This window comes from Macaca nemestrina, chromosome 19 (assembly GCF_043159975.1).
Source record: "Macaca nemestrina isolate mMacNem1 chromosome 19, mMacNem.hap1, whole genome shotgun sequence".
Classification (NCBI taxonomy): domain Eukaryota; kingdom Metazoa; phylum Chordata; class Mammalia; order Primates; family Cercopithecidae; genus Macaca; species Macaca nemestrina.
Genome location: NC_092143.1, coordinates 44,793,582 through 44,813,457, shown reverse-complemented (window position 1 = coordinate 44,813,457; position 19,876 = coordinate 44,793,582). Strand labels below are relative to the sequence as shown.

The following is a 19,876-nucleotide window of genomic DNA, read 5'->3' as shown; positions in this document are numbered from 1 at the left end:
CTAGGATTGACGTGGCGTGAGGGGACTTGCCAACATTCGTAGAAAAGTGGGATTAAGAGAGAAAAATGAAAAAGGTGTATTTTACTTCTCAACATCGGCTCCATCAAGTTCAATGCGCTTTTGGAAGCAGTGTCTTTTCCCCGCCCTCTAGCCCATCCCTCTAAAACCCCCAGGGTCCTGGGAATGTGACGATTTCCATGAAATCTTTTTTCCATCGTTAACTGAAGAAAACTGGGCGCTTTTTACAGATTTTCTAAGTCTAGGAAACAAAAAGAAGTCAGCAGGCGCCAAATCAGGACTGTAAGGTGGACGCCTCATGATTTCCCGCGGCAAGTCTTGCCCAGCTGCCCTTGTTGGGTGAAAGGCATGAGCAGGAACATTGTCGTGGTGGAGAAGAACTCTCTGGTGAGGACTGTTCTCGCTCCAGCTTTGGCGGCCGACTTTCTGAAAGCGCTCTCCTAGTGAGCAGATGTGATCACGGTTTGGCCCTCCAGAAAGTCAACCAGCCGAATCCCTCTGGCATCCCCCCCAAACGGTGGCCATGACCTCTGCTCTTGACTGCTCCTCTGTGGCTTTGAATGGAGCGCTGCCACCTCTTGGTAGCCACGGCCTCGTGCTTGGTCTTCAGGATCCTGCCGGCAGAGCCACGTTTCATCTCCTGTTAGCAGTCTTGGAAGAAACGCTTCAGGATCTTGCTCCCACCGGCTGTTTAAAATCTCCTCAGAAAGGCTTGCTCTGGCCTGCAGGTGATGTTGGTGCCACGGTTTGGGCAGCCGAATTCCACTCTAATCTTTCAGTCAGAATGAGGCAAACAGAACCATTTGAAATGTCTATGATGTCAGCTATTGTTTCTGCTGTCCATGGCGGTTTGGCTTACTTTTTAAATTCTCACATGACTTTTCTGTCTCTCTCTCTCTCTCTGTGTGTGTGTGAGAGTGTGTGTGTGTGTGTGTGTGTGTGTGTGTGTGTGTGTGTGTTACCCCTCCGTGGTATGTAGAGAAAGAGGGAAATGTGCTTGCCGTGTTTCCAGTCTTCCAGCTCCCTCACGAAGAGGACCCCAGCGCAATACTGGCAACGCTTCCAGAGCTCCCAGAATGAGGATTAGTTTGTAAATAGGTCGGAAGGGAATTGAACTACCCTGGGTCAGTGTAGTAATATACCAGCAGGATCCTTCGGTGGATTCTGAATTCTGTTTGGGGTAGGTTTATAGTTTGTGTGGGGTTTGTTTCCTTTGTGTCTTTTTGAGAGCGAGTGTCGCGGTGGGAGCAGTGATCTGCTACGGTTTGTCACGGTCTCCAGTCATGAATGAGTTTAGTGGGTGCGGCCGCTGTTTTCAGCAGTAGCGTGATTGTGGGGGCATCGAGGAGCTACGAGGGGCTAGAACTTGCTCCAATTGTTTCCTTGTGTTTTGAGTTGTATTTGCTTGTATCATGTTTGTTTTCCATCTTGGCAGGGGAAACGTTTTCCAGGAAGAAAGGTTGTTGCCAGTGGATTTGATTGCGAGGGACTGGGGTTTCTCGGTGGGAGTGGGGAGGGGCTGCAGGGTGATCGGTGGCTACTCCACCTCCAGAAAGAGCATGTGGCTTCTCCGCCTTGGGGAGGATGTTCTGCTGTCTTGTGAGGTTTGCAGGCCGCCTGAGATTCTCTCTTGAATTGCTGTCGAGAAATAGAGACTGGCATTGTCTCCGGCCCTTGCTGGGGGAGCTTTTCCGAGTTTTTGTTTTTAATTTTGAGACGGAGTTTTGCTTTTGTTGTCCAGGCTGGAGTGCAATGGTGGGATCTGGGCTCACTGCAGACTCCGCCTCCCGGGTTCAAGTGATTCTCCTGTCTCAGCCTCCTGAGTAGCTGGGATTACAGGCGCTCGCCGGCAAGCCTGAGCGCGTTTGGTATTTTTAGTAGAGACGGGATTTCCTCATATTGGTCAGGCTGGTCTCCAACTCCTGACCTCAGGTGACCCGCTGGCCCCGACCTCCCAAAGCGATGGGATTACAGGCGTGGGTCACCGTGCCCGGACTTGTCTGAGTTTTACACCGTCGCTGATTGGATCATGTCCCCTTCCCCGGAACGAATGCTTTTCTGTCTTCCTTAAGGGCAGTGTCTCTGTGGCTCCCTGTCCTGTCTCCATACGTGTCCTTCAGGCTTGAAGGCCTCTTCTCACTTGCACCTGCATCCACTCAGGTGCCTGCTTCCAGAAGCTAGCTTCCCAGCACCCATTCTGCTGACAGCCCAGGGCACAGGACTTTGATCTCTTGGACTGCCCTTGCTCGGTTTTGCCTTGCGGCTTAGGTCTTTGTGTCTTTCTCTCTGCCCCTCACTATTGGTACACCCATAAGAATGAGATATACGCAAGGGGGTCTGTGTGTGTGTGAGTGTGTGGGGCGTGTGTGCGTGTGTGCGTGTGTGTGCGCTCGCGTGTGTCATATCTGGCACGCGGACCTGTGATTACCAGCCCGCGTGAGGCCAAGAAATGCCCTGAGTTGGAATGCAAACCTTCCCCGAAGCTTGCAGAAGCTCCTATGAGGTGAACTCGAGGTTGTTAACCTGGTCATCTCATGGTAATTAGAAAGTCTGATTGGCAGCTTTAGACTTCTTGATTCAGAACCTCAATAAGCTGGTTAAGGTGTCGCCAACCTTTCATAGGGGCTCTGGGTGAAAAGATTGGGAATGATTGTATGCGGTGCTTAGTGAAACTATTTTGACTTCGCCATCGTACCAGTTATTAGCATTTATTCATGAAATCCGATAGTTCCTTTCTTCAAAGAAATAGCGGTTTTCTTTGAGACGTGCTCTGGTTCTGTCACCCAGGCTGGAGTGCAGTGGAATGAGGAAAGGTCACGGCAACCTCCGCTCGCCCAGCTCAGTCAATCCTGCCACCTCAGTCCTTTAAGAAGCTGGGACCAGAGGACCACAGGGGCCGTGCCACCACGCCAGGCTAATTGTGGTATCATTTGTGGAGACGGGGTTTCTCCATTTGGCCCAGGCTGGTCTCCACCCTGTGGGCTCAAGCCATCTGCCCTCCTCGGCCTCCCAAAGGAGGATGGCTCACGATTACAGGATCATGCCCGGCCGTTTCTTTAAAACAAAACAACAGCAACGACAACCACAAAACATTTTATGGAGTGGCAGTTATCAGTGCCAACTAACAGATTGAGAGTTTGTGTCTAAGAAGTCCTCATGTACTCGCTGATTTCAAAAGAAAGGAAAAACGGAAATCTCACATGTGGTACCTAGTTTATGATTGCAACTAGGTCGTTAATTAGAAAAAGATCAGTGGCCGGGCGCGCTGGCTCACGCCTGTAATCCCAGCACCTTGGGAGGCCGAGGCGGGCGGATCACGAGGTCAGGAGATCGAGACCATCCTGGCTCACACGGTGAAACCCCGTCTCTACTAAAAAATACAAAAACTTCGTGGGGCGTGGTGGTGCACGCCTGTAGTCCCAGCTACGGGGAGGCTGAGGCAGGGGAATGGCGTGAACCCGGGAGGCAGAGCTTGCAGTGAGCTGAGACGGCACCACTGTACTCCAGCCTGGGCGACAGAGCAAGACTCCGTCTCAAAACAACAAAAAACAAAAAACGATCAGTGAACAGCCAAAGTAGAGTTGACCCGAATGCGTTCCCATCTTCTGAATTCTGAGGTGGCCTCCAAGCAGGGAGGCAGTGGCTGGGTGTGGGAGGCAAAATCACAGGGCCAGCACTTGACACCTGCAGAATGCAGAGGCTCAACTTTGCACCAAGCCAAAGGTTCTGGTGTCCACTGGAAGTTTCTTTCCCCAACCCGCATTGACTTTGCATTGTTCCTCCTCCCCCCAGATTTTAACCCTAAGGCAAGTCCTGAGTTTATCTTCGGGAGAATCTCCTCTTGTAGTCTCGAATTGCCTTGGCCATCAGCGGGGCCACTTTCTTGGCAGCCGGTTTCCGGGTTTTGGCGGCGGGCGCCGGGCGCTCATTGCTGCTGCTCAGGCAGGGGTTGGCCCTCTTCTCAGGGAGCCGGTGAAGGACGCTGCTGCTGCTGCTGCTGCTGCTGCTCGTGCTGCTGCTGCTCGTGCTGCTGCTGCTGCTGCTGCTGCTGCTGCTGCTGCTGCTGCTCGTGCTGCTGCTGCCACTGCTGCCGCCGTGGCCGCCGTCCCCGCCGCCCACCAGGCCGCCACCGCCCCTATCGCCACCGCCCACGCTGCCCCGGCTGGAGGGAACGTGGCTGCTGCCCGCGGCTTTGGGGGCTGGCTTGATCTCTCCCTCTTCGGGGTCAGCGGCTCCTGCAGACTTCTCTTGCCTCCTTGAAGCATCATAAGGCGTCTTGGCCCCAGAGTTGAAACAGATCATCTTTGTCTGTCGGCGGATGGGTTTGTTTTCAAGTGCAGATCGGATTTTCGTGGTGACTGCTCGCAGCCGCTGCTCTCGGGAGTCCCGAAGCCGCAGATACAGCTCCCGCCAAGACTCGTGCTCCTGTGGCTTTTCTTCCTTGAAGTCCTGGAGACAATGAATCCTCCATAATTCATCTGTGTCCCCAGCGAGTGCGTGATTGTATTTCTCTCTGCGATACAGCTGATCAGGCGTCCACCCTTCCGGAAGGGGTTCAAGAACCGAGTAGGGGACCCCTCCCACGTCGCCGAGGGCGTCCGGATTGTGTCTAAGCCCCCGGATGCACTGCTGGCGCAGCGTCAGCACCTGGGGCTGGCAGGCAGGCCTGGAGCCCGAGTACACCTGCATCTTTGCATTCACTCTGTGTCCAGTGAAGGCGGCTTCCTCCTGGAACGTTGGTGCGGAGAGTGCTTCTGGCTTTTCCTGGGAGGTCATGGCCTCAAAAGCGGAAAGTAGATCGTAGTTGGCCTGCATCCAGGCCGCTGAGGGGTCCCAGAGCTCTGACAAGGCATGGCTGGGCACCGTTTTCGGCCCCGCGGAATCAGCGCCGGCCACCTGCAGCCTCTCTGACTGGCTTTCCTGGACAGGAGGCAATTTCTGCGCGGAAGCCCAGCGGGACGATTTGTGCCCCTTGCTGTGGCTCACAAGCGCTTCCCCCTGGGGTTGGCCCTGGCAGCCCTGACCCAGCGGAGGCCCGCCCTGAGCGGCGTGAGCGTGGCCTCTTCCGGGTTGCTTCCCGGGCACAGCCGGCTCAGGGCCCTCGGGCGTCGGGAGGGGAGCGGTGTGCAATGGAGGGGCCCGATGGGGGCCTGAATCAGCTGGGGCCCTTCTGGGGCGCTTTCTCTGGGCTCTGTGCTCGCGACTGGGAGACCTTCGGTGAGGTCTCCGGAGCCCCGGAGGTGTTCTGTGTGCTGTCCGTCTGTGCTCAGGACTGTCAGGTGGGCTCCTGGGGACCGTCCCGTTCTCTGGGAAGCCCCAGGCCTTTTCCTGGTCCTGAAGAGCCTCCCCATAGCGCTTTCGGGAAGCGCTCTCCTCGGGGTCCTGTGCATCAGGCCCGGTGTTTGGGTCCACAAGCACCAGCTTCTTCCACCGGGCAGCTAAGTCTCTGGCAAAGTCGCCCACGTGCTGGTGCTTCCGCAGGCGCTTCACCGTCTTTCTGATTCCAGTCTCCGCCAGGATGTCTGCCGTCATGGGCAAGGCGGAGAGTTTCTGCAAATATTTCTCTAGCTTTTTCGGGTCCGTCTTAGTGGCCAGCCGCACCTGCAGCTTCTCCACTGCGTGCAGCGTAGTGGAGCCTGCCGCCATCTCAGCAGAGCTGTGCAGGCCTGGCTGTCCCGGCGGTCGCGGCTCTGTCCTGGGGGCGGCAGGACACGAAGTCTGGGGTCGCGGGTCCTCGCTGCCCGGTTCGGGATGTGGAGTCGCAGCCTGGAGGGAGCTCGGTCCTCGGAGCAGCGGGCCACTGGTTCTGGGGCGCTGGTCCTCGCAGACCGCAGGCCTCGGGCGTGGAGTCACGGCAACCTGGAGCAAGCTCAGTCCTCGGTGCAGCCGGCCACTTGGTCTGGAGCGCCGGTCCTTGCAGACAGCTGAGCAGGCCCGCTTCTGGTCCTCGGGATGTGGAGCCACAGCCTGGAGTGACCTCTGCGGTGCGCCGTCCAAGGCCGAGTGGAGCTCCCGTGCCAGAGCCCGGCCTTATATAGCCAGCCCCAGGCCCACCCAGGGCTGAAGCCCTGACCGCCCTTGGCCCCTGGGCTACCCCGCCCCGATACGTAATCATTGCGTCAGCAAAATGCGGCCAATCAGGACGGTCCACGTCAGGTGGCCTGCTGTGCCCCACAAGTTGTTTAGGTTAATTTCAGCCTGGACACACCCCACTGAGTTCTACCGTTGGCCCTCCGTGTTCGCAGGTTCCACGTCTGTGGATTCCAAAAGACACATGACTGAATCTTCTTGCGAGTAAAACCGAAAATGACAACACCGCAAGACAAAATGGTAGAAAGAAGAACCCACAGAGGATAACAACCCTTTACCTAGGATTGACGTGGCGTGAGGGGACTTGCCAACATTCGTAGAAAAGTGGGATTAAGAGAGAAAAATGAAAAAGGTGTATTTTACTTCTCAACATCGGCTCCATCAAGTTCAATGCGCTTTTGGAAGCAGTGTCTTTTCCCCGCCCTCTAGCCCATCCCTCTAAAACCCCCAGGGTCCTGGGAATGTGACGATTTCCATGAAATCTTTTTTCCATCGTTAACTGAAGAAAACTGGGTGCTTTTTACAGATTTTCTAAGTCTAGGAAACAAAAAGAAGTCAGCAGGCGCCAAATCAGGACTGTAAGGTGGACGCCTCATGATTTCCCGCGGCAAGTCTTGCCCAGCTGCCCTTGTTGGGTGAAAGGCATGAGCAGGAACATTGTCGTGGTGGAGAAGAACTCTCTGGTGAGGACTGTTCTCGCTCCAGCTTTGGCGGCCGACTTTCTGAAAGCGCTCTCCTAGTGAGCAGATGTGATCACGGTTTGGCCCTCCAGAAAGTCAACCAGCCGAATCCCTCTGGCATCCCCCCCAAACGGTGGCCATGACCTCTGCTCTTGACTGCTCCTCTGTGGCTTTGAATGGAGCGCTGCCACCTCTTGGTAGCCACGGCCTCGTGCTTGGTCTTCAGGATCCTGCCGGCAGAGCCACGTTTCATCTCCTGTTAGCAGTCTTGGAAGAAACCCTTCAGGATCTTGCTCCCACCGGCTGTTTAAAATCTCCTCAGAAAGGCTTGCTCTGGCCTGCAGGTGATGTTGGTGCCACGGTTTGGGCAGCCGAATTCCACTCTAATCTTTCAGTCAGAATGAGGCAAACAGAACCATTTGAAATGTCTATGATGTCAGCTATTGTTTCTGCTGTCCATGGCGGTTTGGCTTACTTTTTAAATTCTCACATGACTTTTCTGTCTCTCTCTCTCTCTCTGTGTGTGTGTGAGAGTGTGTGTGTGTGTGTGTGTGTGTGTGTGTGTGTGTGTGTGTGTTACCCCTCCGTGGTATGTAGAGAAAGAGGGAAATGTGCTTGCCGTGTTTCCAGTCTTCCAGCTCCCTCACGAAGAGGACCCCAGCGCAATACTGGCAACGCTTCCAGAGCTCCCAGAATGAGGATTAGTTTGTAAATAGGTCGGAAGGGAATTGAACTACCCTGGGTCAGTGTAGTAATATACCAGCAGGATCCTTCGGTGGATTCTGAATTCTGTTTGGGGTAGGTTTATAGTTTGTGTGGGGTTTGTTTCCTTTGTGTCTTTTTGAGAGCGAGTGTCGCGGTGGGAGCAGTGATCTGCTACGGTTTGTCACGGTCTCCAGTCATGAATGAGTTTAGTGGGTGTGGCCGCTGTTTTCAGCAGTAGCGTGATTGTGGGGGCATCGAGGAGCTACGAGGGGCTAGAACTTGCTCCAATTGTTTCCTTGTGTTTTGAGTTGTATTTGCTTGTATCATGTTTGTTTTCCATCTTGGCAGGGGAAACGTTTTCCAGGAAGAAAGGTTGTTGCCAGTGGATTTGATTGCGAGGGACTGGGGTTTCTCGGTGGGAGTGGGGAGGGGCTGCAGGGTGATCGGTGGCTACTCCACCTCCAGAAAGAGCATGTGGCTTCTCCGCCTTGGGGAGGATGTTCTGCTGTCTTGTGAGGTTTGCAGGCCGCCTGAGATTCTCTCTTGAATTGCTGTCGAGAAATAGAGACTGGCATTGTCTCCGGCCCTTGCTGGGGGAGCTTTTCCGAGTTTTTGTTTTTAATTTTGAGACGGAGTTTTGCTTTTGTTGTCCAGGCTGGAGTGCAATGGTGGGATCTGGGCTCACTGCAGACTCCGCCTCCCGGGTTCAAGTGATTCTCCTGTCTCAGCCTCCTGAGTAGCTGGGATTACAGGCGCTCGCCGGCAAGCCTGAGCGCGTTTGGTATTTTTAGTAGAGACGGGATTTCCTCATATTGGTCAGGCTGGTCTCCAACTCCTGACCTCAGGTGACCCGCTGGCCCCGACCTCCCAAAGCGATGGGATTACAGGCGTGGGTCACCGTGCCCGGACTTGTCTGAGTTTTACACCGTCGCTGATTGGATCATGTCCCCTTCCCCGGAACGAATGCTTTTCTGTCTTCCTTAAGGGCAGTGTCTCTGTGGCTCCCTGTCCTGTCTCCATACGTGTCCTTCAGGCTTGAAGGCCTCTTCTCACTTGCACCTGCATCCACTCAGGTGCCTGCTTCCAGAAGCTAGCTTCCCAGCACCCATTCTGCTGACAGCCCAGGGCACAGGACTTTGATCTCTTGGACTGCCCTTGCTCGGTTTTGCCTTGCGGCTTAGGTCTTTGTGTCTTTCTCTCTGCCCCTCACTATTGGTACACCCATAAGAATGAGATATACGCAAGGGGGTCTGTGTGTGTGTGTGTGGGGGGGGCGTGTGTGCGTGTGTGTGTGTGTGTGCGCTCGCGTGTGTCATATCTGGCACGCGGACCTGTGATTACCAGCCCGCGTGAGGCCAAGAAATGCCCTGAGTTGGAATGCAAACCTTCCCCGAAGCTTGCAGAAGCTCCTATGAGGTGAACTCGAGGTTGTTAACCTGGTCATCTCATGGTAATTAGAAAGTCTGATTGGCAGCTTTAGACTTCTTGATTCAGAACCTCAATAAGCTGGTTAAGGTGTCGCCAACCTTTCATAGGGGCTCTGGGTGAAAAGATTGGGAATGATTGTATGCGGTGCTTAGTGAAACTATTTTGACTTCGCCATCGTACCAGTTATTAGCATTTATTCATGAAATCCGATAGTTCCTTTCTTCAAAGAAATAGCGGTTTTCTTTGAGACGTGCTCTGGTTCTGTCACCCAGGCTGGAGTGCAGTGGAATGAGGAAAGGTCACGGCAACCTCCGCTCGCCCAGCTCAGTCAATCCTGCCACCTCAGTCCTTTAAGAAGCTGGGACCAGAGGACCACAGGGGCCGTGCCACCACGCCAGGCTAATTGTGGTATCATTTGTGGAGACGGGGTTTCTCCATTTGGCCCAGGCTGGTCTCCACCCTGTGGGCTCAAGCCATCTGCCCTCCTCGGCCTCCCAAAGGAGGATGGCTCACGATTACAGGATCATGCCCGGCCGTTTCTTTAAAACAAAACAACAGCAACGACAACCACAAAACATTTTATGGAGTGGCAGTTATCAGTGCCAACTAACAGATTGAGAGTTTGTGTCTAAGAAGTCCTCATGTACTCGCTGATTTCAAAAGAAAGGAAAAACGGAAATCTCACATGTGGTACCTAGTTTATGATTGCAACTAGGTCGTTAATTAGAAAAAGATCAGTGGCCGGGCGCGCTGGCTCACGCCTGTAATCCCAGCACCTTGGGAGGCCGAGGCGGGCGGATCACGAGGTCAGGAGATCGAGACCATCCTGGCTCACACGGTGAAACCCCGTCTCTACTAAAAAATACAAAAACTTCGTGGGGCGTGGTGGTGCACGCCTGTAGTCCCAGCTACGGGGAGGCTGAGGCAGGGGAATGGCGTGAACCCGGGAGGCAGAGCTTGCAGTGAGCTGAGACGGCACCACTGTACTCCAGCCTGGGCGACAGAGCGAGACTCCCTCTCAAAACAACAAAAAACAAAAAACGATCAGTGAACAGCCAAAGTAGAGTTGACCCGAATGCGTTCCCATCTTCTGAATTCTGAGGTGGCCTCCAAGCAGGGAGGCAGTGGCTGGGTGTGGGAGGCAAAATCACAGGGCCAGCACTTGACACCTGCAGAATGCAGAGGCTCAACTTTGCACCAAGCCAAAGGTTCTGGTGTCCACTGGAAGTTTCTTTCCCCAACCCGCATTGACTTTGCATTGTTCCTCCTCCCCCCAGATTTTAACCCTAAGGCAAGTCCTGAGTTTATCTTCGGGAGAATCTCCTCTTGTAGTCTCGAATTGCCTTGGCCATCAGCGGGGCCACTTTCTTGGCAGCCGGTTTCCGGGTTTTGGCGGCGGGCGCCGGGCGCTCATTGCTGCTGCTCAGGCAGGGGTTGGCCCTCTTCTCAGGGAGCCGGTGAAGGACGCTGCTGCTGCTGCTGCTGCTGCTGCTCGTGCTGCTGCTGCTCGTGCTGCTGCTGCTGCTGCTGCTGCTGCTGCTGCTGCTCGTGCTGCTGCTGCCACTGCTGCCGCCGTGGCCGCCGTCCCCGCCGCCCACCAGGCCGCCACCGCCCCTATCGCCACCGCCCACGCTGCCCCGGCTGGAGGGAACGTGGCTGCTGCCCGCGGCTTTGGGGGCTGGCTTGATCTCTCCCTCTTCGGGGTCAGCGGCTCCTGCAGACTTCTCTTGCCTCCTTGAAGCATCATAAGGCGTCTTGGCCCCAGAGTTGAAACAGATCATCTTTGTCTGTCGGCGGATGGGTTTGTTTTCAAGTGCAGATCGGATTTTCGTGGTGACTGCTCGCAGCCGCTGCTCTCGGGAGTCCCGAAGCCGCAGATACAGCTCCCGCCAAGACTCGTGCTCCTGTGGCTTTTCTTCCTTGAAGTCCTGGAGACAATGAATCCTCCATAATTCATCTGTGTCCCCAGCGAGTGCGTGATTGTATTTCTCTCTGCGATACAGCTGATCAGGCGTCCACCCTTCCGGAAGGGGTTCAAGAACCGAGTAGGGGACCCCTCCCACGTCGCCGAGGGCGTCCGGATTGTGTCTAAGCCCCCGGATGCACTGCTGGCGCAGCGTCAGCACCTAGGGCTGGCAGGCAGGCCTGGAGCCCGAGTACACCTGCATCTTTGCATTCACTCTGTGTCCAGTGAAGGCGGCTTCCTCCTGGAACGTTGGTGCGGAGAGTGCTTCTGGCTTTTCCTGGGAGGTCATGGCCTCAAAAGCGGAAAGTAGATCGTAGTTGGCCTGCATCCAGGCCGCTGAGGGGTCCCAGAGCTCTGACAAGGCATGGCTGGGCACCGTTTTCGGCCCCGCGGAATCAGCGCCGGCCACCTGCAGCCTCTCTGACTGGCTTTCCTGGACAGGAGGCAATTTCTGCGCGGAAGCCCAGCGGGACGATTTGTGCCCCTTGCTGTGGCTCACAAGCGCTTCCCCCTGGGGTTGGCCCTGGCAGCCCTGACCCAGCGGAGGCCCGCCCTGAGCGGCGTGAGCGTGGCCTCTTCCGGGTTGCTTCCCGGGCACAGCCGGCTCAGGGCCCTCGGGCGTCGGGAGGGGAGCGGTGTGCAATGGAGGGGCCCGATGGGGGCCTGAATCAGCTGGGGCCCTTCTGGGGCGCTTTCTCTGGGCTCTGTGCTCGCGACTGGGAGACCTTCGGTGAGGTCTCCGGAGCCCCGGAGGTGTTCTGTGTGCTGTCCGTCTGTGCTCAGGACTGTCAGGTGGGCTCCTGGGGACCGTCCCGTTCTCTGGGAAGCCCCAGGCCTTTTCCTGGTCCTGAAGAGCCTCCCCATAGCGCTTTCGGGAAGCGCTCTCCTCGGGGTCCTGTGCATCAGGCCCGGTGTTTGGGTCCACAAGCACCAGCTTCTTCCACCGGGCCGCTAAGTCTCTGGCAAAGTCGCCCACGTGCTGGTGCTTCCGCAGGCGCTTCACCGTCTTTCTGATTCCAGTCTCCGCCAGGATGTCTGCCGTCATGGGCAAGGCGGAGAGTTTCTGCAAATATTTCTCTAGCTTTTTCGGGTCCGTCTTAGTGGCCAGCCGCACCTGCAGCTTCTCCACTGCGTGCAGCGTAGTGGAGCCTGCCGCCATCTCAGCAGAGCTGTGCAGGCCTGGCTGTCCCGGCGGTCGCGGCTCTGTCCTGGGGGCGGCAGGACACGAAGTCTGGGGTCGCGGGTCCTCGCTGCCCGGTTCGGGATGTGGAGTCGCAGCCTGGAGGGAGCTCGTTCCTCGGAGCAGCGGGCCACTGGTTCCGGGGCGCTGGTCCTCGCAGACCGCAGGCCTCGGGCGTGGAGTCACGGCAACCTGGAGCAAGCTCAGTCCTCGGTGCAGCCGGCCACTTGGTCTGGAGCGCCGGTCCTTGCAGACAGCTGAGCAGGCCCGCTTCTGGTCCTCGGGATGTGGAGCCACAGCCTGGAGTGACCTCTGCGGTGCGCCGTCCAAGGCCGAGTGGAGCTCCCGTGCCAGAGCCCGGCCTTATATAGCCAGCCCCAGGCCCACCCAGGGCTGAAGCCCTGACCGCCCTTGGCCCCTGGGCTACCCCGCCCCGATACGTAATCATTGCGTCAGCAAAATGCGGCCAATCAGGACGGTCCACGTCAGGTGGCCTGCTGTGCCCCACAAGTTGTTTAGGTTAATTTCAGCCTGGACACACCCCACTGAGTTCTACCGTTGGCCCTCCGTGTTCGCAGGTTCCACGTCTGTGGATTCCAAAAGACACATGACTGAATCTTCTTGCGAGTAAAACCGAAAATGACAACACCGCAAGACAAAATGGTAGAAAGAAGAACCCACAGAGGATAACAACCCTTTACCTAGGATTGACGTGGCGTGAGGGGACTTGCCAACATTCGTAGAAAAGTGGGATTAAGAGAGAAAAATGAAAAAGGTGTATTTTACTTCTCAACATCGGCTCCATCAAGTTCAATGCGCTTTTGGAAGCAGTGTCTTTTCCCCGCCCTCTAGCCCATCCCTCTAAAACCCCCAGGGTCCTGGGAATGTGACGATTTCCATGAAATCTTTTTTCCATCGTTAACTGAAGAAAACTGGGCGGTTTTTACAGATTTTCTAAGTCTAGGAAACAAAAAGAAGTCAGCAGGCGCCAAATCAGGACTGTAAGGTGGACGCCTCATGATTTCCCGCGGCAAGTCTTGCCCAGCTGCCCTTGTTGGGTGAAAGGCATGAGCAGGAACATTGTCGTGGTGGAGAAGAACTCTCTGGTGAGGACTGTTCTCGCTCCAGCTTTGGCGGCCGACTTTCTGAAAGCGCTCTCCTAGTGAGCAGATGTGATCACGGTTTGGCCCTCCAGAAAGTCAACCAGCCGAATCCCTCTGGCATCCCCCCCAAACGGTGGCCATGACCTCTGCTCTTGACTGCTCCTCTGTGGCTTTGAATGGAGCGCTGCCACCTCTTGGTAGCCACGGCCTCGTGCTTGGTCTTCAGGATCCTGCCGGCAGAGCCACGTTTCATCTCCTGTTAGCAGTCTTGGAAGAAACGCTTCAGGATCTTGCTCCCACCGGCTGTTTAAAATCTCCTCAGAAAGGCTTGCTCTGGCCTGCAGGTGATGTTGGTGCCACGGTTTGGGCAGCCGAATTCCACTCTAATCTTTCAGTCAGAATGAGGCAAACAGAACCATTTGAAATGTCTATGATGTCAGCTATTGTTTCTGCTGTCCATGGCGGTTTGGCTTACTTTTTAAATTCTCACATGACTTTTCTGTCTCTCTCTCTCTCTCTGTGTGTGTGTGAGAGTGTGTGTGTGTGTGTGTGTGTGTGTGTGTGTGTGTGTTACCCCTCCGTGGTATGTAGAGAAAGAGGGAAATGTGCTTGCCGTGTTTCCAGTCTTCCAGCTCCCTCACGAAGAGGACCCCAGCGCAATACTGGCAACGCTTCCAGAGCTCCCAGAATGAGGATTAGTTTGTAAATAGGTCGGAAGGGAATTGAACTACCCTGGGTCAGTGTAGTAATATACCAGCAGGATCCTTCGGTGGATTCTGAATTCTGTTTGGGGTAGGTTTATAGTTTGTGTGGGGTTTGTTTCCTTTGTGTCTTTTTGAGAGCGAGTGTCGCGGTGGGAGCAGTGATCTGCTACGGTTTGTCACGGTCTCCAGTCATGAATGAGTTTGGTGGGTGCGGCCGCTGTTTTCAGCAGTAGCGTGATTGTGGGGGCATCGAGGAGCTACGAGGGGCTAGAACTTGCTCCAATTGTTTCCTTGTGTTTTGAGTTGTATTTGCTTGTATCATGTTTGTTTTCCATCTTGGCAGGGGAAACGTTTTCCAGGAAGAAAGGTTGTTGCCAGTGGATTTGATTGCGAGGGACTGGGGTTTCTCGGTGGGAGTGGGGAGGGGCTGCAGGGTGATCGGTGGCTACTCCACCTCCAGAAAGAGCATGTGGCTTCTCCGCCTTGGGGAGGATGTTCTGCTGTCTTGTGAGGTTTGCAGGCCGCCTGAGATTCTCTCTTGAATTGCTGTCGAGAAATAGAGACTGGCATTGTCTCCGGCCCTTGCTGGGGGAGCTTTTCCGAGTTTTTGTTTTTAATTTTGAGACGGAGTTTTGCTTTTGTTGTCCAGGCTGGAGTGCAATGGTGGGATCTGGGCTCACTGCAGACTCCGCCTCCCGGGTTCAAGTGATTCTCCTGTCTCAGCCTCCTGAGTAGCTGGGATTACAGGCGCTCGCCGGCAAGCCTGAGCGCGTTTGGTATTTTTAGTAGAGACGGGATTTCCTCATATTGGTCAGGCTGGTCTCCAACTCCTGACCTCAGGTGACCCGCTGGCCCCGACCTCCCAAAGCGATGGGATTACAGGCGTGGGTCACCGTGCCCGGACTTGTCTGAGTTTTACACCGTCGCTGATTGGATCATGTCCCCTTCCCCGGAACGAATGCTTTTCTGTCTTCCTTAAGGGCAGTGTCTCTGTGGCTCCCTGTCCTGTCTCCATACGTGTCCTTCAGGCTTGAAGGCCTCTTCTCACTTGCACCTGCATCCACTCAGGTGCCTGCTTCCAGAAGCTAGCTTCCCAGCACCCATTCTGCTGACAGCCCAGGGCACAGGACTTTGATCTCTTGGACTGCCCTTGCTCGGTTTTGCCTTGCGGCTTAGGTCTTTGTGTCTTTCTCTCTGCCCCTCACTATTGGTACACCCATAAGAATGAGATATACGCAAGGGGGTCTGTGTGTGTGTGTGTGTGGGGGGGCGTGTGTGCGTGTGTGTGCGCTCGCGTGTGTCATATCTGGCACGCGGACCTGTGATTACCAGCCCGCGTGAGGCCAAGAAATGCCCTGAGTTGGAATGCAAACCTTCCCCGAAGCTTGCAGAAGCTCCTATGAGGTGAACTCGAGGTTGTTAACCTGGTCATCTCATGGTAATTAGAAAGTCTGATTGGCAGCTTTAGACTTCTTGATTCAGAACCTCAATAAGCTGGTTAAGGTGTCGCCAACCTTTCATAGGGGCTCTGGGTGAAAAGATTGGGAATGATTGTATGCGGTGCTTAGTGAAACTATTTTGACTTCGCCATCGTACCAGTTATTAGCATTTATTCATGAAATCCGATAGTTCCTTTCTTCAAAGAAATAGCGGTTTTCTTTGAGACGTGCTCTGGTTCTGTCACCCAGGCTGGAGTGCAGTGGAATGAGGAAAGGTCACGGCAACCTCCGCTCGCCCAGCTCAGTCAATCCTGCCACCTCAGTCCTTTAAGAAGCTGGGACCAGAGGACCACAGGGGCCGTGCCACCACGCCAGGCTAATTGTGGTATCATTTGTGGAGACGGGGTTTCTCCATTTGGCCCAGGCTGGTCTCCACCCTGTGGGCTCAAGCCATCTGCCCTCCTCGGCCTCCCAAAGGAGGATGGCTCACGATTACAGGATCATGCCCGGCCGTTTCTTTAAAACAAAACAACAGCAACGACAACCACAAAACATTTTATGGAGTGGCAGTTATCAGTGCCAACTAACAGATTGAGAGTTTGTGTCTAAGAAGTCCTCATGTACTCGCTGATTTCAAAAGAAAGGAAAAACGGAAATCTCACATGTGGTACCTAGTTTATGATTGCAACTAGGTCGTTAATTAGAAAAAGATCAGTGGCCGGGCGCGCTGGCTCACGCCTGTAATCCCAGCACCTTGGGAGGCCGAGGCGGGCGGATCACGAGGTCAGGAGATCGAGACCATCCTGGCTCACACGGTGAAACCCCGTCTCTACTAAAAAATACAAAAACTTCGCGGGGCGTGGTGGTGCACGCCTGTAGTCCCAGCTACGGGGAGGCTGAGGCAGGGGAATGGCGTGAACCCGGGAGGCAGAGCTTGCAGTGAGCTGAGACGGCACCACTGTACTCCAGCCTGGGCGACAGAGCGAGACTCCGTCTCAAAACAACAAAAAACAAAAAACGATCAGTGAACAGCCAAAGTAGAGTTGACCCGAATGCGTTCCCATCTTCTGAATTCTGAGGTGGCCTCCAAGCAGGGAGGCAGTGGCTGGGTGTGGGAGGCAAAATCACAGGGCCAGCACTTGACACCTGCAGAATGCAGAGGCTCAACTTTGCACCAAGCCAAAGGTTCTGGTGTCCACTGGAAGTTTCTTTCCCCAACCCGCATTGACTTTGCATTGTTCCTCCTCCCCCCAGATTTTAACCCTAAGGCAAGTCCTGAGTTTATCTTCGGGAGAATCTCCTCTTGTAGTCTCGAATTGCCTTGGCCATCAGCGGGGCCACTTTCTTGGCAGCCGGTTTCCGGGTTTTGGCGGCGGGCGCCGGGCGCTCATTGCTGCTGCTCAGGCAGGGGTTGGCCCTCTTCTCAGGGAGCCGGTGAAGGACGCTGCTGCTGCTGCTGCTGCTGCTGCTCGTGCTGCTGCTGCTCGTGCTGCTGCTGCTGCTGCTGCTGCTGCTGCTGCTGCTGCTGCTCGTGCTGCTGCTGCCACTGCTGCCGCCGTGGCCGCCGTCCCCGCCGCCCACCAGGCCGCCACCGCCCCTATCGCCACCGCCCACGCTGCCCCGGCTGGAGGGAACGTGGCTGCTGCCCGCGGCTTTGGGGGCTGGCTTGATCTCTCCCTCTTCGGGGTCAGCGGCTCCTGCAGACTTCTCTTGCCTCCTTGAAGCATCATAAGGCGTCTTGGCCCCAGAGTTGAAACAGATCATCTTTGTCTGTCGGCGGATGGGTTTGTTTTCAAGTGCAGATCGGATTTTCGTGGTGACTGCTCGCAGCCGCTGCTCTCGGGAGTCCCGAAGCCGCAGATACAGCTCCCGCCAAGACTCGTGCTCCTGTGGCTTTTCTTCCTTGAAGTCCTGGAGACAATGAATCCTCCATAATTCATCTGTGTCCCCAGCGAGTGCGTGATTGTATTTCTCTCTGCGATACAGCTGATCAGGCGTCCACCCTTCCGGAAGGGGTTCAAGAACCGAGTAGGGGACCCCTCCCACGTCGCCGAGGGCGTCCGGATTGTGTCTAAGCCCCCGGATGCACTGCTGGCGCAGCGTCAGCACCTGGGGCTGGCAGGCAGGCCTGGAGCCCGAGTACACCTGCATCTTTGCATTCACTCTGTGTCCAGTGAAGGCGGCTTCCTCCTGGAACGTTGGTGCGGAGAGTGCTTCTGGCTTTTCCTGGGAGGTCATGGCCTCAAAAGCGGAAAGTAGATCGTAGTTGGCCTGCATCCAGGCCGCTGAGGGGTCCCAGAGCTCTGACAAGGCATGGCTGGGCACCGTTTTCGGCCCCGCGGAATCAGCGCCGGCCACCTGCAGCCTCTCTGACTGGCTTTCCTGGACAGGAGGCAATTTCTGCGCGGAAGCCCAGCGGGACGATTTGTGCCCCTTGCTGTGGCTCACAAGCGCTTCCCCCTGGGGTTGGCCCTGGCAGCCCTGACCCAGCGGAGGCCCGCCCTGAGCGGCGTGAGCGTGGCCTCTTCCGGGTTGCTTCCCGGGCACAGCCGGCTCAGGGCCCTCGGGCGTCGGGAGGGGAGCGGTGTGCAATGGAGGGGCCCGATGGGGGCCTGAATCAGCTGGGGCCCTTCTGGGGCGCTTTCTCTGGGCTCTGTGCTCGCGACTGGGAGACCTTCGGTGAGGTCTCCGGAGCCCCGGAGGTGTTCTGTGTGCTGTCCGTCTGTGCTCAGGACTGTCAGGTGGGCTCCTGGGGACCGTCCCGTTCTCTGGGAAGCCCCAGGCCTTTTCCTGGTCCTGAAGAGCCTCCCCATAGCGCTTTCGGGAAGCGCTCTCCTCGGGGTCCTGTGCATCAGGCCCGGTGTTTGGGTCCACAAGCACCAGCTTCTTCCACCGGGCCGCTAAGTCTCTGGCAAAGTCGCCCACGTGCTGGTGCTTCCGCAGGCGCTTCACCGTCTTTCTGATTCCAGTCTCCGCCAGGATGTCTGCCGTCATGGGCAAGGCGGAGAGTTTCTGCAAATATTTCTCTAGCTTTTTCGGGTCCGTCTTAGTGGCCAGCCGCACCTGCAGCTTCTCCACTGCGTGCAGCGTAGTGGAGCCTGCCGCCATCTCAGCAGAGCTGTGCAGGCCTGGCTGTCCCGGCGGTCGCGGCTCTGTCCTGGGGGCGGCAGGACACGAAGTCTGGGGTCGCGGGTCCTCGCTGCCCGGTTCGGGATGTGGAGTCGCAGCCTGGAGGGAGCTCGGTCCTCGGAGCAGCGGGCCACTGGTTCCGGGGCGCTGGTCCTCGCAGACCGCAGGCCTCGGGCGTGGAGTCACGGCAACCTGGAGCAAGCTCAGTCCTCGGTGCAGCCGGCCACTTGGTCTGGAGCGCCGGTCCTTGCAGACAGCTGAGCAGGCCCGCTTCTGGTCCTCGGGATGTGGAGCCACAGCCTGGAGTGACCTCTGCGGTGCGCCGTCCAAGGCCGAGTGGAGCTCCCGTGCCAGAGCCCGGCCTTATATAGCCAGCCCCAGGCCCACCCAGGGCTGAAGCCCTGACCGCCCTTGGCCCCTGGGCTACCCCGCCCCGATACGTAATCATTGCGTCAGCAAAATGCGGCCAATCAGGACGGTCCACGTCAGGTGGCCTGCTGTGCCCCACAAGTTGTTTAGGTTAATTTCAGCCTGGACACACCCCACTGAGTTCTACCGTTGGCCCTCCGTGTTCGCAGGTTCCACGTCTGTGGATTCCAAAAGACACATGACTGAATCTTCTTGCGAGTAAAACCGAAAATGACAACACCGCAAGACAAAATGGTAGAAAGAAGAACCCACAGAGGATAACAACCCTTTACCTAGGATTGACGTGGCGTGAGGGGACTTGCCAACATTCGTAGAAAAGTGGGATTAAGAGAGAAAAATGAAAAAGGTGTATTTTACTTCTCAACATCGGCTCCATCAAGTTCAATGCGCTTTTGGAAGCAGTGTCTTTTCCCCGCCCTCTAGCCCATCCCTCTAAAACCCCCAGGGTCCTGGGAATGTGACGATTTCCATGAAATCTTTTTTCCATCGTTAACTGAAGAAAACTGGGCGCTTTTTACAGATTTTCTAAGTCTAGGAAACAAAAAGAAGTCAGCAGGCGCCAAATCAGGACTGTAAGGTGGACGCCTCATGATTTCCCGCGGCAAGTCTTGCCCAGCTGCCCTTGTTGGGTGAAAGGCATGAGCAGGAACATTGTCGTGGTGGAGAAGAACTCTCTGGTGAGGACTGTTCTCGCTCCAGCTTTGGCGGCCGACTTTCTGAAAGCGCTCTCCTAGTGAGCAGATGTGATCACGGTTTGGCCCTCCAGAAAGTCAACCAGCCGAATACCTCTGGCATCCCCCCCAAACGGTGGCCATGACCTCTGCTCTTGACTGCTCCTCTGTGGCTTTGAATGGAGCGCTGCCACCTCTTGGTAGCCACGGCCTCGTGCTTGGTCTTCAGGATCCTGCCGGCAGAGCCACGTTTCATCTCCTGTTAGCAGTCTTGGAAGAAACGCTTCAGGATCTTGCTCCCACCGGCTGTTTAAAATCTCCTCAGAAAGGCTTG

At 55.9% G+C, this 19,876-nt stretch overlaps 3 protein-coding genes and 1 pseudogene across 5 annotated transcripts in view; 1 reads left to right on the top strand and 3 right to left on the bottom strand.

Annotated features, from left to right (window-relative positions):
- The window catches only part of LOC105489360 (katanin catalytic subunit A1 like 2), a 277,022-nt gene that overhangs the window by 167,519 nt on the left and 89,627 nt on the right, over positions 1-19,876 (top strand). The gene's annotated exons all lie outside the window — the stretch shown is intronic.
- Positions 3,793-5,664, bottom strand: LOC139360132 (elongin-A3-like). The gene is made up of 2 exons (XM_071085850.1): positions 4,138-5,664; positions 3,793-3,975 (listed from the first exon to the last, which is right to left on the bottom strand). Exons 1-2 carry the CDS (start codon positions 5,662-5,664, stop codon positions 3,838-3,840), a joined length of 1,665 nt encoding a protein of 554 aa, XP_070941951.1. The 3' UTR covers positions 3,793-3,837.
- LOC139360131 (elongin-A3-like) lies at positions 10,181-12,046 on the bottom strand (annotated as a pseudogene).
- Positions 16,550-18,421, bottom strand: LOC139360130 (elongin-A3-like). Its single transcript, XM_071085849.1, has 2 exons — positions 16,895-18,421; positions 16,550-16,732 (listed from the first exon to the last, which is right to left on the bottom strand). Exons 1-2 carry the CDS (start codon positions 18,419-18,421, stop codon positions 16,595-16,597), a joined length of 1,665 nt encoding a protein of 554 aa, XP_070941950.1. The 3' UTR covers positions 16,550-16,594.

Bases quoted from the DNA above. Each gene is read 5' to 3' on its own strand.
- LOC139360132 (XM_071085850.1), bottom strand. From the start codon at position 5,664: ATGGCGGCAGGCTCCACTACGCTGCACGCAGTGGAGAAGCTGCAGGTG. The intron at 3,976-4,137 runs GTGGGCGGCGGG...CTCCCTGAGAAG, and splicing joins ATAGGGGCGGTGGCGGCCTG to AGGGCCAACCCCTGCCTGAG.
- LOC139360130 (XM_071085849.1), bottom strand. From the start codon at position 18,421: ATGGCGGCAGGCTCCACTACGCTGCACGCAGTGGAGAAGCTGCAGGTG. The intron at 16,733-16,894 runs GTGGGCGGCGGG...CTCCCTGAGAAG, and splicing joins ATAGGGGCGGTGGCGGCCTG to AGGGCCAACCCCTGCCTGAG.